The sequence below is a fragment of the Chrysoperla carnea genome, chromosome X (assembly GCF_905475395.1).
Source record: "Chrysoperla carnea chromosome X, inChrCarn1.1, whole genome shotgun sequence".
NCBI lineage: Eukaryota > Metazoa > Arthropoda > Insecta > Neuroptera > Chrysopidae > Chrysoperla > Chrysoperla carnea.
This window is the reverse complement of record NC_058342.1, coordinates 29,637,353-29,654,885: the sequence shown is the minus strand read 5'-3', so window position 1 is coordinate 29,654,885 and position 17,533 is coordinate 29,637,353. Positions and strand designations below refer to the sequence as shown.

Here is a 17,533-nt window from a genome sequence, read left to right as displayed (position 1 = left end):
TTATTCCACTTACCCAATGTCTCAGATACCCAAGATATCCAGATATAAATAAATATCTGTCTAATTTACAGAGGTTTCCATTAATGGTGTTACTTTTTCCACAAAATGCTTTGAAAACTTATCGTTTCTCTTTTTAAACCCTTCCAACCAACCATTGATGCTACAAAAATTATGAAAACCGATCTTTCGCGCGAAATCTTGTGCCTTTTCTTTGCATCGGTCCACTTACCGGAGCGTTTAAGTAACGAAGTTGCTTGACCCATGTTAGCAAACACTGTTCAAGTTCGGGATATTCTGATTTATCTTTATTCTGAATTATTCTACAAAGAGTAGATTTTGGCACTTTAAATTCGATACAGACTTCATCGCGTGTCTTTCCACTTTCATAAACGGATATTAACTTCAGTTTTCCACGTACTGGTAACGATTTGAGCCTTCGTTTCGGCATTTTTCAAATAAACATCCGTATGATAGTAAAGCAAAACTAAAACTGAAGGTCTTTGAGCCTCAAAATTAGTTGAGTGTGAAATTTGGGGGTATAATAAGAATAAGTAAATAAACAAATAAGACGATGCTATCTCAGTTCTCAGTTACAGAGGTTAATGCATATAATATTTACTCGCTATCTCAGTTATAGAGGTAAGATAAAATCGAAAGAACGAGTCCCAGATATAGAGATTTGCTTCGTCCCACTAACAGAGATAATTCAGTGACAAAGTATTTAGGACCTCAGCATGAGTTCCAGTTACATAGAGGTTTCTCACTTATCCAGGTCCCACTTAATCAAGTTCCACTGTATATGATTATGCTATGTATTTTATGTCTACTGACAATGCTTACATTTGCAATTTTATCATTGTAATATTTATAAAATGAAATACGATATTAATTATTAATATGATAAATAATTACATGTGTTTTTAAAGAACAAGTAATGTGTAGTGTACTGTTATAGTTTATTGTATACAGTTTTAGTTCCTTGTTATCATTTTTAATAAATCGCTTATTTTCAAAAATTTAATATTTCAACTCTCGAGTGAACAATGTATTATCAATCGAACGATTGACATTATTGAAAGTAATATAATTTGTGATTGGGTTTCCTGATTTTCAATTATAACTTTTGTTGTATTTCGCATGTATGTAAATTTTTTTATATTTTTATTTAGAGCAAAAAAATTACTTTATACTCTTGTAAAGTATTTTTTTCTATACTCTTGTAAAGGATTTTTAGTTTATTTTTTCAAATGGGATATCATTTGATGCTACTTCATGTGGGGGTCACTACCATTTCAATTAAATCCTTTCGGTGGGTGCAAGTGTATTAGAATTTAGAATACTAAATGTTCTTTATTTTTTTTCTAAGCGGAAATAAGTGATGGCAAATGAAGTGAAGTTTATAACGAATAGTCTTTTATATTTAAAATTGCAATTGTACAGCGAAGCGAGTGGATAGAGTTTCTGATATATCGAATGTTTGGATCGATTTTAGTCCGTATCTCAAAAACTATTCAATCAGTCATTAAATGCACCCGATTTTTGTATTTTTAGGGTCAAAATTACCTTATATACTGAGTTTAATCGAAATTGGAGATTAACAAAATTTTTCGATTTTTTGCAATTTTTTTAAGGGGTACCCCTTTGAAAAAATCGAGAAAAACGCAAAAAATATTTTTGTTTCGGAATTTGATGAAAGTCGGTGGATGGGGTAATTTTGACCCAAAAAGTATAAAAATCGGGTTAATTTAATGATTGGATGCAGAGTTTCTGAGAAATCGCAATATTTAGATCGATTTTAGCTCGTATCTCAAAAACTATTAGACTAGTCATCAAATGCACCCGATTTTTGGACTTTTTGGGTCAAAATTACCTTATATACCGAGTTTTATCGAAATTGGAGATTAACAAAATTTTTCGATTTTTTGCAATTTTTTTAAGGGGTACCCCTTTGAAAAAATCGAGAAAATCGCAAAAAACTTTTTGCTTTGGAATTTGATGAAACTTGGTGGATGGGGTAATTTTGACCCAAAAAGTATAAAAATCGGGTTAATTTAATGATTGGATGCAGAGTTCCTGAGAGATCGCAATATTTGGATCGATTTTAGCTCGTATCTCAAAAAATATTCGGCCAGGCATCAAATGCACCCGATTTTTGGACTTTTTGGGTCAAAATTACCTTATATCCTGAGTTTTATCAAAATTGGAGATAAAAAAAAATTTCTAGATTTTTTGCAATTTTTTCCCCCCTTTGAAAAAATCAAGAAAAACACAAAAAAATTTGTGTTTCAGAATTTGATGAAACTCGGTGGATGGGATAATTTTGAACCAAAAAGTATAAAAATTATTATATAGATTAATTTAATGATTGAACCTATAGAAAGTTGCAATGTCAGCGAGTATCTTAATAAAACCTCAAGTGAAACTGCTGAAATTTTCAACTAACTCGAAATAAAAGAATAATTTATATTTCTTGGTATTACACCTAGAAAATTATCCTATGAGTATGAATTAACTAATAGGTATTCCCGGGGATATATTATTATTATGATAGATTACTCATCATTTTATATTTCCGGGATATTAAAAACATTTATCAAAGTTTCAAACCACCCATTAATTTGTACTACCAACTTCACAATTTAACCGTAAAGATGACACTACCTTCGCACAGTATTTACAAATATTAGAGTAAGTCGTTTTAAAAATGTACAACTCATTGATAAGAAATTCGCTACGAAAACATAAACATGCCTAAAAATAAATATTGACTATAATTGTTTTTATTTTTTTTTGCTATTACTTAAATCATAAATAAAATGGTTGATATTTCATATGTCAAACATCAAAACTATATTTATTAATGTATAAACTTCATTAAAAACTTGATTAGAATATTTGATCGAGTAATCAAGTAGTAGTGTTTTGTGTAGTTTGATTAATAAATTACTATTAATCGGTATGCAAATTTTTAAATAAACAATTGATATTTGTTTTAATTATGTTTGAGCTGTTTAATAATTTTTATCAAACGTTTTAATTAACATATTTCTCATATTTTTTTTCTTAACTGATGAGATAATGAATTGTTAATTAATGTATTTTGATGACTAATTTTCGTGTTTAAAACAGAAAATACCTTTTTATTTATTTATGTACCCCCCCACGTGATTGATAGGATACTACAAAATTAGTCATTTGTGTTAAATTTTTTTTATTTAGGAAAATACGTAGTAAGTGAAAACTGTTTATGTAGTTTTTTTGATTAAAAAAAATTTATTTTTCATTTTGGTGTGACAGTGATTAGAAAGTGATTGTTTTTTGATAAAATACTTTGATGTAAAAAAAGATTTTCTTTTGGGAAATTTTTTTGTTCAAAATGTTTTCTCGTTTTTTAGATAATGTCAGTGTTTTAAATGAGAAGATGATTATGCCATATTGGATGCATTGGTTTTGGATAACGTTTTTTGGTAAGTTTAAAATTTTTCTAGATACTTAAGTGCCGAAAAGGCTTTGATGAATTTACTTCCTTCGCAGTGGGAAACAGAAAAACGTTGCCACCACTTCCTTAAATAGTTAAAAAGAATCGGTAGAATTTCAAAGCAATCACCCTATTGTTGTGGAAAATAGTTTTTCTATAATATAAAATTTAATTTCGGTCATACTTGCTGAGTTATTAAAATCGAAAATAAATAGTTTTTCGAATTTTTTTAACTATAATTTACGTTTTTTTTTTTAACATGGTTCTGGATTAAATTCAAACAAGCGAAACTGGTAAAAATAAACTTTACGATCGTGAAGGAAATAAAATTTCTTGCTGTATAAGAAAGTCTTTCGACTTTTCCAAAATCACAGGATCTTATTGTAGAAACTTTTTAAAAATACCGGTTTTTATTCATTATCAATCAACTTTTTTGGATCAATTTTGAAAGAAATCTTTGAACTTCCTCGAAAACTATCTATGTTGCGATCTTCAGCTTTTTTGATTAGAAAAAGTAAAAAATAAATTTTGTACTCAATAATTAGATGTAATAAAAATTTCGAAATATCTAAGTATTTGAAGTCGACCGCAATTGAAGCCAAGGCAATCGGCTTAACTATAGTTTTTAATTCTTTAAAATTGTATGATCTTAATTTTTTTTTTTCAATACTGTTTTCTAAAGGAAGTGCATAATAAAATATAAAATTCGGTTTTCCCAATTACGTTAAACAAAATTGGATGATGGTTAATTTTCAGGAAGTCCTATTGTGGTTAAAAAGTTGCTAGGAACAGGAAGTTGTGCAATAGTCAAATTAGGGGGCACGATCAATAAATAGACAGGGGCGAACTATATGGATAATCGAAAAATGTTCGAGGGGCAAGAAACTCGTCATGATCGTTGTTTAAATGCGTTTATTTTTAACTCAAAAACCAAAGCGAAACAATGTGAGCAAATGTGGTTGCATATCCGGCGCACTTTTCGAAGTAGTTAGACGTATTATTGAAATTTAGTGCCGTTTTTTAAAAATGCTCCTAGATCGCCAGAAAAAAAAACTAAACTAAAGCATTTTTGACGTAGGTTACGAATCCATTGGCGGGGATGGTGAAAAATTAATAGTTTTTCTTTAATGTGAATAGCAAGTAAATGAGCAATTTTAAATGATCTCCTTCAAAACAATACGTAAAATTGAATGGGAGACAATTAACAATAGACGCATAAATTATATTTCATATTTTTGCGAGGTATTTTTTTTTAATGGCACAGCCATTGTGCAGATAACCTTATTGTTTCGCAATTGCGAAGAAAAGAGTACAAAGATTTTTATTCAAGTACAGTGAAATCTGGTTAAGTGAGACATGAAGGGGCCTACAAATTTGTCTCACTTATAGGGGTATTCAACTTACCCAGTGTCTCAGATATCGAGGTATAAATAAATATCTGTCTCACTTACAGAGGGTTCCATTAATAGAGGTCAGAATACAGATTCGTAAATGAGCAACATGGCGCAATTGGGTCTTGGGTTCGTAGGACCCCTCTTGTAAACCGTTAGAAACAAAAAAGTTAATTTCAACTGTTATAGATAAAAATAGTTCCTTATAAAAAAAAACAACTTTTGTTTGAAACGTTTTTTTCTAAACATCACTCATGAAAGCGCAAATTAGGACAAAACTTTGATGTCCATTTTTTCGAAAGCTATAAAAGATAGGAAGCTGAAAATTTACAGGTAGCTTCAACTAGTTGTTTTGTGAAACATTCTCGAAAAACGTAGAAAATACTTTCGAAATTTTCGAAAACCATTTACTTGGTTGTGTCGAAAGGCCACCATAAATGTTTTGCTTTTTTAAACTCTTCTAATTTATTAAAAATAATGTAAGCAATGACATTCAACACTTTCTACGTACAGAGTATTTCTACAGTTAAGTTAGTCAATTATTTGTTTTCACTTGTCAAACTAGAAATTCAAAATTTCAATTTGTATATTTCCGGTTAAATTTTGAGTTAAGAAGAAATGGTAGTGGTCGCATAACCTTAATTGAAAGAAATGAATAAATAAAAATAGTGAAGTAACGTTTTTTTTTTAAATTAAAAGAATAACAGGATATTTGAAAATTTCCTGTTTATAAATTTAAATTTAAAACCCCGGATTTGAACAATTAAAAATTAGATCAATTAGTTTTACAATTGCAAATTTTAGTTTTAAAGTCGTTTGTTATTACTGAATCAAGGACGGATATTTATGTTTTTAGGAAAATTAATCTACCGAAATCAATTTTTTACGACAATTTTCATGTAATAATAACCTTGCCGTTTTGTGATTATAACTTACAAAATTACTTACAATTATCAAACCTAGTATAGTATGAAACGGCCTTTATATGTTAAAATATTTGTGAGCAACAAGCTTTAATGTTTCAGTACCTGAATGACCGAGCTTTACTCGGTATTTTCTCATCTAAAAAGCACAAATTTTATCACTAATACAAGGAACCATTTAAAATGACTCCACACAATTACCAATTTGAATGTCTCGGTCATGTAATTTATTTCGTCCCCAATAGATGTCAGGAAGAGTCATATTTTGCAGTCAATGTTTCAATTTTTCATAAAAACACAGATAAAACAACGTTTTTTAAAAATGAAACCAAACTAGATCGATTTTTCGCCCCAAGAGCTCCCTTTATACTAATTTTCATGAAAATCGTTTTGGCCGTTTCCGATTTGGAAACGATTAATCGGCGCATCGGATTTTCATGAAAATTAGTATGTAAGGGGCTTTTGGGGGGAAAAATCGATCTAGCATGGTTTCATTTTTAGAAAACGTCGTTTTATAGGTGTTTTTAGAAAAAATTGAAACATTGATTGCAAATTATGTGTCTTCCTGACATCTATTGGCGACGAAATAAAATACATTACCGAGACATTCAAATTGATAGTTGTGTGGAGATATTTTGAATGGTTCTTATATTAGTGATAAAATCGGTCATCCAGAAATTTTAAATTCCTTGGGATTATAATTTATGTAACTAATAAGCCAGAAAAATTGATTTTGATTTTTAAAAAACTTTATTTTAGATAGGGTTTTTGTATTAATAAGAGGCGCAGGTTGATTTTCGCCCACCTCGGCGCCCAATGTGATTAAGACGGCTCTATTTACCATTTAATTGCATGTTAATTACCTGCATATTAAATATGAAAATTATGTCGCCTGACCAATGATTCATTAATTATAATTTTTTTTAAATATCACCTAATAACGTGTTTACGGGTGAATTACCTTAAAATGAAAAATGTAGTAGACATGTCAACTCTTAAAAAGTCTTTTAATGACCATATTGTATTTTTCAATGGGTCAATGCCGTTTCATGTTGATCTATGACAATACAAAATCTAAGAAGTACTTATAATATAAAAATTCTTACTTTCATTTTTTTTTATATTTAATTTAATTCGTTTTAATTAGTTGAATTTATTGTTGCGTTTTGTCCTTCAGTACATGTACATACTTGTGACTATAAGCATAACAATTATTAAGTACCTATCATAAAAAAAAATAAATTTTTAATAAATATTTGTTTATTTAAAAAATTATTATTTTTATTTAAAAAAATATTTTAATATTCATTTTTTAAATTCTATTTATAGTATATGCATAATTTCAGATGAACAAGTCAAAAAAATCAACAATTAACTGAGTTAATTGTTAAAATATTCTGTATGTCTATACTATTCCGTCATACATTCCAAGGGCGTCTGTTCGAAAAGTTGTTGCGGCTATTACAGGATATTGGTTGGACGGCAGACATGCTGAACGCCTGGGCCTGGCAGTGTATTACGACTACTGCAGGAGCTGTCACAGTGGAGAGGAGAAGGAGACAATGTCTCATCTTCTCTGTCACTGCCCAGAGTTGTCATGAGGAGATGGACTTACTTGAGACTCTCTTTGACGACCTCACCGACCTAAAGTCCGTCGACGTCAAAGCTCTCCTGCTGTTTTTAAACAGTTTCAAATGGTTCATGGAGTAGTGGCCGGGAATGGGCCAGCTCTTTTTCGGTATCACAACGGACATTATGGTCTAAGTGTGTCCCACCCCAGGACAGCCACTCTAACCTAACCTAACCGAAACTACTATTCCGTCTTAATTTGCGTCCTTGCGGGAAAACTATGATGTTTACGAAAATAATTTTTGTAACAGTTGTTTATTTTTTCATGGAGATTTGTTTTTGTGTTGTACTATTCTTCTATCTTTTACGGTTTAAATGATGGGCCCTACTGACCCAATTGACTTGGATTGTTTGTTTACGAATTCTAAGTCACTTTTGACGTCGCGCGAACTGAAAAACATCTAAGAAACATACTACTTTGGTAACATCTAAACCAAAATTTTGTTTGTATCATTAATATTTCTAAGCGTTACTAAACTTAATAATATTCTCTGATATGTACTCTGTCATATATGCGCAGAGTATAGGTGCTTCTTATGATTCGATACTTTTTATTGAAATCAGATTTTTGTTGTTTCATTTTTTTGCAGCCATGAAATATTTACATGAAGGGGGGTCGACTAGCAAGCCGACATCTCAAATATCTTAAAAACCGCAGGAATTCTTGATATTTCTATAAACAATAGTTGGTAGGTGTGTTCGGAAGTTGACATTTACGAAAGTTACACTAATAGTCAACAACCAATTCAACTCTCTAACTTAACAGATTTTCAACACTTTAACTTAATGCGGAGATTTTGTAAAAGGTATGCAAAACCTTAAAAACCGAGAAAAAAGCAATTCCTATCATTTCAGTTCAGGAATATTAATAAAGAATGAGTCGAGTACCTCATTGCCCTCAATAAGAACATCTTGTCACCTAGAAGCAGAGGCGTCTCCTGATGAAGTTGGTGTTAAGTAAAATGAAACTATACGATTCTATCGAGACAAGAATAAAAAACCCAAATTTTCTCTGCTGGAGTTGCTTTCAAGATAACGTAAAAAAGGTTTTGAAATAAATCTCTTTCTTAATTTTGTATAAATTTTAAATTTTTATAAAAAAACGAAATATTGTTTATTTTTGCGTTTTCATACACTTCTACACTCGGTGAAAATAAATAGAAAAGGATGGTCATATCCTACTAGAACTGTCGTTTTTTACTTACATCGAGTGTAAAATTTAAATAATGTAGGTAAACAAACAAACGTCATAGAAATTTATTAGCATAAAAATTATTTATTAATACTAGCTCGGCCCGTGAGGAATTACACTCCCGAGCTACCGGTACCCGTGGCTAAAAACAACTTAATTATACCATGCATATGAAATATATTAAGGTATAATACTAAATTTAGTCCCAAGTTTGTAACGCCTAAAAATATTGATGCTATGAACAAAATTTTGGTATAGGTGTTCGTTCATAAAATCACCTGAATAGTCCATCTCCGGTTTTCTGTCTGTCTGTCGTCTGTCAGTCTGTCATCACGATAACTCAAAAACAAAAAGAGATATCAAGCTGAAATTTTTATAGCGTACTTAGGACGTAAAAAGTCGAGTTCGTAAATGAGCAACACAGGTCAATTGGGTCTTGTAAATCGTTAGAGATAGAACAAAAGTTTAAACGTAAAAAATGTTTCTTATAAAAAATAAACAACTTTTGTTTGAAACATTTTTTCATAAACATCACTGTTTACTCGTGAGAGCGCAAATTATGCGGAAATTGTATAGTATGTATTATATGGAAATATCAGTTATATGTGTGACATGTATGTATGTGTAATGTGACAGAGTAATCAACATTGTCTATACATGGTATTTCAACAATTAACTCAGTCAATTGTTTGTTTTCACTTGTTTTTAAATTAGCTTAGTCATTTCCTAAGCGGTACATTTTTTGATCGCGAGTATATTTTTCGCAAAGCCTAGACATAATGAGCTTGAAAATGAAGAGTGAATCATGAGGAGTGAATGCTGAGGGTAAGACAGGAAAAAACTTGCTAGAGTAATAATATATAAGATCATTAAAAAAAATTAATGGGCAATTTATAAATAATGGTTATTAAAAAATAATTATTTGTAAAATATTTTAATAGTCATTTCTTAAATTTTATGTAAAGTATATGCAAAATTTCAAAAATTTTATCATATTGTTTCAAGTATCTTTTTTGTATTTTTGTATGTAAACTGTTTGTTGGATGGGTACTAACTCAGGTACTACCAGGTACCTAATCAGGGTGCTAGTTCAAGTGAAACGGTCTATTGTACATTTAGAAATTTTTTTTTGTATTTGTATTAAATGACAGAAAACTTGAAAAAACCAACAAGTATTAAGTAAATATAACAATTAATGGAATTAATTGTTTAAAAACCTTGTATATACTGAATTGGATATCAATTACACTTAAATCACAATTAATACGGTTAATGTTAAGTTATGAGTAGGCATAATATGGGTTGTCACCGATGTTTATTAGTCTACGTTTAGGCTGATCAGTTTTCTCTTATCGAAAGATTTTCGCTCCGAAATATCGCTCGTAAAGTCAAAATTTTGACGACTTTGTTTTATATTATGTACTAGCAGATACCCGCTCACTTTGCTGGGTAATTTCTCCTATAAAAACAAAGACTATCACGTTATAGCCCTCAGTTAACTTCCCTTTTGTTCACAATTTTATGGATTTTAATTTTTTGGTGGGAACTCTAACTTTTGTTAGAGTTTTGTCCATGATACTCGCTTATATTGCAACTTTCTGTAGGTTCAATCAGTAAATTAACCTGATTTTTATACTTTTTGGATCAAAATTACCCCATCCACCGAGTTTCATCAAATTCCAAAACAAAATTTTTTTTGCGTTTTTCTCGATTTTTTCAAAGGGGTACCCCTTAAAAAAATTGCAAAAAATCGAAAAATTTTTTAAATCTCCAATTTCGATAAAACTCAGCATATAAGGTAATTTTGACCCAAAAAGTCCAAAAATCGGGTGCATTTAATGACTGGTCTAATATTTTTTGAGTTACGAGGTAAAATTGATCCAAATATTGCGATATCTCAGAAACTCTGCATCCAATCATTAAATTAACCCGATTTTTATACTTTTTGGGTCAAAATTACCCCATCCACCGACTTTCATCAAATTCCGAAACAAAAATTTTTTTTGCGTTTTTCTCGATTTTTTCAAAGGGGTACCCCTTAGAAAAATTGCAAAAAATCGAAAAATTTTTTTGATCTCCAATTTCGATAAAACTCAGTATATAAGGTAATTTTGACCCAAAAAGTCCAAAAATCGGGTGAATTTGATGACTGGTCTAATATTTTTTGAGATACGAGCTAAAATCGATCCAAATTTAGCGATATCTCAGAAACTCTGCATCCAATCATTAAATTAACCCGATTTTTATACTTTTTGGGTCAAAATTACCCGATCCACCGACTTTCATCAAATTCCAAAGCAAAATTTTTTTTTGCGTTTTTCTCGATTTTTTCAAAGGGGTACCCCTTAAAAAAATTGCAAAAAATTGAGAAATTTTTTTGATCTCCAATTTCGATAAAACTCCGTATATAAGGTAATTTTGACCCAAAAAGTACAAAAATCGGGTGCATTTAATGACTGGCCGAATAGTTTTTGAGATACGGACTAAAATCGATCCAAATATTGCGATATCTCAGAAACTCTGCATCCAATCGTTAAATTAATCCGATTTTCATAATTTTTGGTTCAAAATTACCCCATCCACCAAGTTTGATCAAATTCCAAAGGAAAAATTTTTTTTGCATTGTTTTCGAGATTCGAGTTATCGAGGTTCCACTGTGCTACCATAATTAATAGACTTAAAGTATGATTAATAACATATATTTTTTATTTTATATTATTTCAGTAATCAGCTCAATTCAAGTGTCAAATTCATACCCTTCCTATAATTCCACATACAATAAATCAACAACGCTAGATGATTCCATTATACTATCAACATCAACAATTAAATATAACGATGATGAATTACTACATTCAAATGCAACAACAACAACAAATCAACAACAGCAAAAGAATCGATCCACATCAGTGATCATCAATAATAATGAGACAACGGTTAAAGAGACAAGAACACCCAAAGCAATTGATACAACAATACCAAAGCAATTACATCAGATTACTATGACGAATCCTGGAAATAGTTCAACGGTGAAAAGTAATGTGACGAAAGTTTTATTGCACGAGAGTATGGTGGTAGCGGATCAAAATGCTACCGGTTCAATTCAACATGAAGATATACGAATGTTGAATCATTTTAATCATTCGGAATTGATTGAATCATTGTTGCCAAATTCAACGTTTGGTATTGCAGATGGTAATAAAACGTTAAATGTAAGTATTTTGTATATGGAAGTTACCTACCAAAGTTCAAAAAGAATTTTATTTGCAACAAAATAAATCTAATTGAAATTTACAAAATATAAAAAACCCCCGACAAATTTCTTGGATACGGAACCCTAAACTTGCACTTGAAACATAGCTTAGAACACTCTTCGTTAAATTACCTTTCAAATAAAACAAAAAAAATTAAAATCGGTTCATCCGTTTAAGTGCTACGATACCATAGACACACACATGGCGATCAAACTTATAACACCCTTTTTTTTAATTCGGGAGTTAACAATCATTTGTATTCTTTTTCAAAAATGGCGGCCGGAGGACAAAGGCTATAACCCCACAAATTTGGATTTAACTTTACACTAACTCCTCCTTGATATCTAAAATATAAAATTGCGTCCTCTGACAAACGCACGTTAGATAGAGTTTCAGAACCCATTTCCTGGAAACAGGGAATGCTTACTGCTGGTAAGCAGATGGTACCATATGAACAGTAAAAGTGCCCAAAGTTTCTGTACCGCGATATCTTTCAAGGCGAACACTGCTCAAAATTTTCCAGCGGCTTCTACACGTAAAAATGTGGAGTGGTGTGCCCAGATTCCCCCTACATTGAGCTACCTACCATTCTTTTTACTGGATCCTTATTAATTTTACCCAAGCACAATTGAATTATCTAAAGGCAATTTCTTAGAACTTAGCTTGCCACATATCTGCCGCGAAATTTTAATGATCAAGTTCTACTTAACATCCCGAAATATCTTGCTATAGAAATCATTGCTTTTCAAAATCAATCAATTCTTTTCAAAAATCCAAAAATCAATTCAATTTTCTGCCCCTTTGCCCTTTTTATGTTGAAATATAATGTTTTTTTGCGATTCTCAAGGCTTGGGTATCTCCACGGACTCTCCAAGTTGAGTTAGAGTTGCAAATTTGTATGCGTATTTTGGGTGGTTTGATTTCCCAATACCTCGGCCATAAAAATGATTTGACGATACAAAAATCAATTTGTTCACATTCTTTTTCTAGGATACTGTCTATCATGACGAAATCATTGCTTCAAATACAACAGATCCGTTAACATTATCGTTAGCAAATGATCAAAAACGTAAAGAATTAATAATCGATGATATCGATGTAACGCCAACCGATGAAATTAATGTACAAGAGAAAGTGGGTGCATCAACCGATATCATTGAATCACGTGAGAATCCAAATTCAATATTTACAGTGGCAACAATTACGGGTGCATCGTTTGGAGTTTTAATATTTGGTGTATTGATTGGAGCAATTAGTTTCGTTTTATATCGACGTAGATATTTAAATAAACCACAAAGTTTGAATGATAAAAGTAGTAATTTAGATTCGAGTGGATATATTGATGATAGTACAATGCGGGTAAGTTACGAATTTTATTGCAATATTTTAATCCGACTTTCGATGTCATTACTTAAACAGTTCCGATTAATGTTGCTGAATATGAAAAGTTTCACATTCCGTTTCCGAATATACAAATTTTATTTAAATTTTTCTAATTCATCATTACTTTTCGTAAAGTTTTAAATAATCTTCTAGACAGCAGAAAGATATTATTATTATTATTAATGTAGCCATTTATGAAACAACGCATTTCCACTGAATAGTTGAAGATTATTTCCGGATTAAAATCTACATACCCTACAACGATTTGTTTCACATTTACAGGATCGATTTTTGAATCATCGCAATATTTTATCTAATTTTGTTTGTTTCTTTCCCAACAAAATGAAAAATTTAGCCCCCAACTTTTGGAACCATACTCTTCAATATTACACGAAGGTTAAACTTTGACGAAAACACATTGCCGGACAGGAAGTCAAAAATTCACTCGTTATTTGCAATGAAAGTGCGTTTCCAAATGCTTCACGTTCTGACAATTTTGACAACAGCGACGAATGAACGGTCCTTTTCAACTTTCAATCATGAGCCCTAATCAGAGAGGTGTCTGGCACTCGTATAGTGCCAATAAGTTAAATGACACAAAAATTATGAAAGATGCTCCTCAACAGTCCAGAAATTAATCCAATTCTCAACTCCTTTACCTTTTTTATGTTGAAATGTTTTTTACGAAAGGCTTTGGGTGTCTCTATGAACTCTCCAAATTGAGCGAAAGTTTGTTTGGATGGGTCAATTTCCCAAGACTTCGTCATCTTTTTAGTATTATTAAATTTTCATATATATATTTATTTCATATGTTTTTTTTCCAGGAAAATTCTGAAGAAATGTACAGTTTGGACAATGATTCGTTCCTAAACAGCTTAGAAGCGATGACGATCCAAAACTATTGGACCGATAATGTTAAACATACAAAACTATAACTTATATAGGTATATAAAATTCCTTGAATTATATTAATGTTAATTTTCTACCCCTCCGATGAATTTCACCCTCCCCCCCTCTCCTTCTCTTTATATCATACACAAACTAACTTTTCACTTCACAATAGGTAAACTAATAATTGTTGTTTAAAAAAATAAGAAATATTTTATTTTTTATTAGATATTTTAAGAAAAGAAAAATCAAAATATTTTCCCAAAAAAAAAAAGATGAAAATAATATAAATAGAAAAAAAAAAATATTTTGTGTAATGCTGGACTGAATAATTTTGATTCTGGAATTGGTTCATTTGAAATGAGTAGCTCTGAATCAATTTTAGCTCATTTATTGTTGTAGAAAACCTGGATGCGAAAACTATTTATAAGAAATGAATCAAAATATTTTAATTTTTCGTAAACTTGACAATCGCATGTTAGAGATTAGTTTTAACAAAGTGGCAATCAATTTGGAAAAATTTAGAGAAATGTCCGAGAATTTTTCAGTTTCTGTAAAAGTCTGAGAATTTTTGTATCGGCCAAATACAAAACCTGATTCTTCATCGATATCATGGAATATATATGCCACCGTAATATTGTAATTTCCGTTCGATTGTAAACTAAATAGTAAAATTGTAATTTTTACTCCCAAAAAGGGCCAAAAACCACCCCGATCAACTATATATAACGTAATAAGTTGATTTTAGTTACAATATTACATTGACATATTACTAAATTACTAAAGATTTCTGTATTATTCGAATAGCAGAATTACAAATTATGATTCTTCAAAAATACTAATTGTCTCATACTGAATCCTTTTCAAAAAAATAGTTTCTGAACCAAAAATTTTCAGTCCAATACTGATTATGTGATGTTTCATAAATGCAATATAAAATATTATGTCCGTTTTTATTGTAAATAATTTAGTGAGTTTTACAATTTATATATTATATATACAGGGTGAGTCGGAAGAACCCAGCCATGTACAAAACTCATAAGGATTTGTATGCATTTCTACCGATTCATCTTATTAGTTAAAGAGGTAACATTTATTATTATGTAAAATTCCTAATCGTCCGATCGTTATATTACTTTTGGCTGGAAAAGTTGGCGTTTACAAGGCAGAAGTTGAAATTAAAAATGTCTGCCTAACCTCTTGGGTGTTATCGAGTAACAAATGAACCTAATAACCAAGTGGTCAGAAAAATATTTTAATTTTACTCCCTTTTTTGATACTAAAAATGTTTGCTGGATGGGGAATTAAAATTTTTATCTGATCACGTGGTTGCATGTTAATTTATTCCAACAGCCCAGGATCCACCAACTTGAAAACGCTGGGTTTATCAGCCAAATGTAAAGGAAACAATAATTTTTCACTTATCAACAATCATAAGATTAGGATTTTTACATAAAAATGTATGTCAACTCCTTAGCTATATATTCACATTATAAATAACTATTTTTCTAAGACAATCACACATTAATTAAAGCGTTAATGGTTGCATTTAAGTGTAAATATTTATATAGAAAAAAAAATCTATTTGACAAGCGCATTCAATCAGGCGCATTTTATTTGTCATAATTATTCAAGGTCTTTCAACAATAGTTGTCATTTAAAATTAAAAAAACACAAACACAATATTTTTGTGAAAAAAGCCTCCACCGCGGGTCTATCTTGTATTTGGCCATTCTTTTGATTAAATTTTTCGTGAAATTTTCGCATTTCTCTAATATTGTATCTGAGGGCTTGAATATTTACTGGAACATTGGCGTAGACTTTAAATTTATCGTAGACCAAAAGAAAAAGGTCTAAAAATGTACGATCTCCGCGTCTAATCAAAGTCTTCATCAGCTGTTGTGATATGTTGAGTCGTTCTGCTGAAAATAAACGTTGCGTGAGTGTGTATCGATCCATATCTAAAACTCTCCTAGTTTTTTTTACCAAACTTAATCGAATAACAGTTGTATGTTGACACTTAAAAAAAAGTTGGGAAATTTGAAATGATTCCTCTTGTTGAAAGACCCTCTTATTGCTAATTATTGCATGTTTTTATAATATCACTGCAAACATTGCTGTTTGATGTATTTAGTATGTTTTTACTACAATCCCCTCCTCCCTCCATCAAACTTTTAGCTGATTTTAAATATGGCAGCTTATTCTACAAAGACTGAATTCTAGATGTTGAGTGTTTAAATATTAGATGTTAGTTGTCAGTCTTGAATTTCCTACATAAATGCTAAATTTCAGATGTCAAATGAACTTGGAAACACGGTCTTCCTTCAGAGAGGGCTAATTTCACGTAGTGTCGTAAATTTTTAATGCATTTTTTAAAAACTTTGGTCGAAGCTGTTTGTAATTATATCCAAGGGGCTCTAAATTTCAATTCAATCTAAATCTAAAGTCAGAAAGTGAGGAAATCTCAAATGTTAGCTTAACATGCAGTATACTCCCCAAAAATATCTAAAAATACTTCCCGAAGGGGTTTTTTGTGTACAAAACGCCGAGTACAAAAACTATCGAAGAGTGAAAACTGTTATTATCATTGGCTGCCAAAGCGAAATTAACCGCCAAAGCGAAATTCAACTCGTACGACAACGCTAAATTGCGGTTTTTCTAGAAAGAAACTGGCTTGTCAATGATAATATCGATTTTCATTCAAAATAAACTTCGGCGTTCACTTTTTATGAAAATAAATGGAAATATTCTTCTTTCAACCTTTGGCGCAAAGCGTTAGGGGTTGATAATTAAACCGCTGAAATTGCGTTACTTTTTTTGATAAATTCTATGACAGTACAGTGCATCTCGCGTTAGGAGAAAATTGACTGGCACCGGGAATGGTAAACTGAAAAACTATTTTATGAAATTTCAGGATTCTCAAGCCATCTCTTGCAAATTTTTAAGTCTGGTAACTCAATACAATTAAATGTAGATTAAATAATTTATTTTTTCCCAAATTCCTATCTTTTTCCCCACTGAAAAATATACTAAATACGATTTTATAAATAAAGAAAATTGTTAAGTGTTTACAAATTTGATCACACCAAAAAAAAAAATCGTGTTATTTCTCAGCTATAGAATTTTTCTCACATATTTGTTGTGAATTAAAATTGAAAAAGTCGTACCATAGCATTTAGAAAATATAAATTTTTGCGTCCATATGTTATTTCTGTACTTAAAAACAAGAAAAAAAGCATATTTTTCTAATTAAAACAAAAAAATAAGTAAAAATAAAAAATATTATTTATAACGTGAATATTTCAGTAAGGAAATTTAATCATCAATTTTCTTTTTTTACTGAAATGTTAAATTCAGTCACCAGTTTGTATATGTATTGGAAAGAGACAGGAAAT

General features: G+C 30.5%; 1 protein-coding gene across 1 annotated transcript; it reads left to right on the top strand.

The window, feature by feature from the left end:
• Window positions 1-1,120: 1,120 nt before the first annotated feature.
• Window positions 1,121-14,321, top strand: LOC123302690. The gene is made up of 5 exons (XM_044885726.1): window positions 1,121-1,139; window positions 3,396-3,467; window positions 11,338-11,825; window positions 12,858-13,226; window positions 14,075-14,321. Exons 2-5 carry the CDS (start codon window positions 3,422-3,424, stop codon window positions 14,183-14,185), a joined length of 1,014 nt encoding a protein of 337 aa, XP_044741661.1. The 5' UTR covers window positions 1,121-1,139; window positions 3,396-3,421; the 3' UTR covers window positions 14,186-14,321.
• Window positions 14,322-17,533: the final 3,212 nt, after the last annotated feature.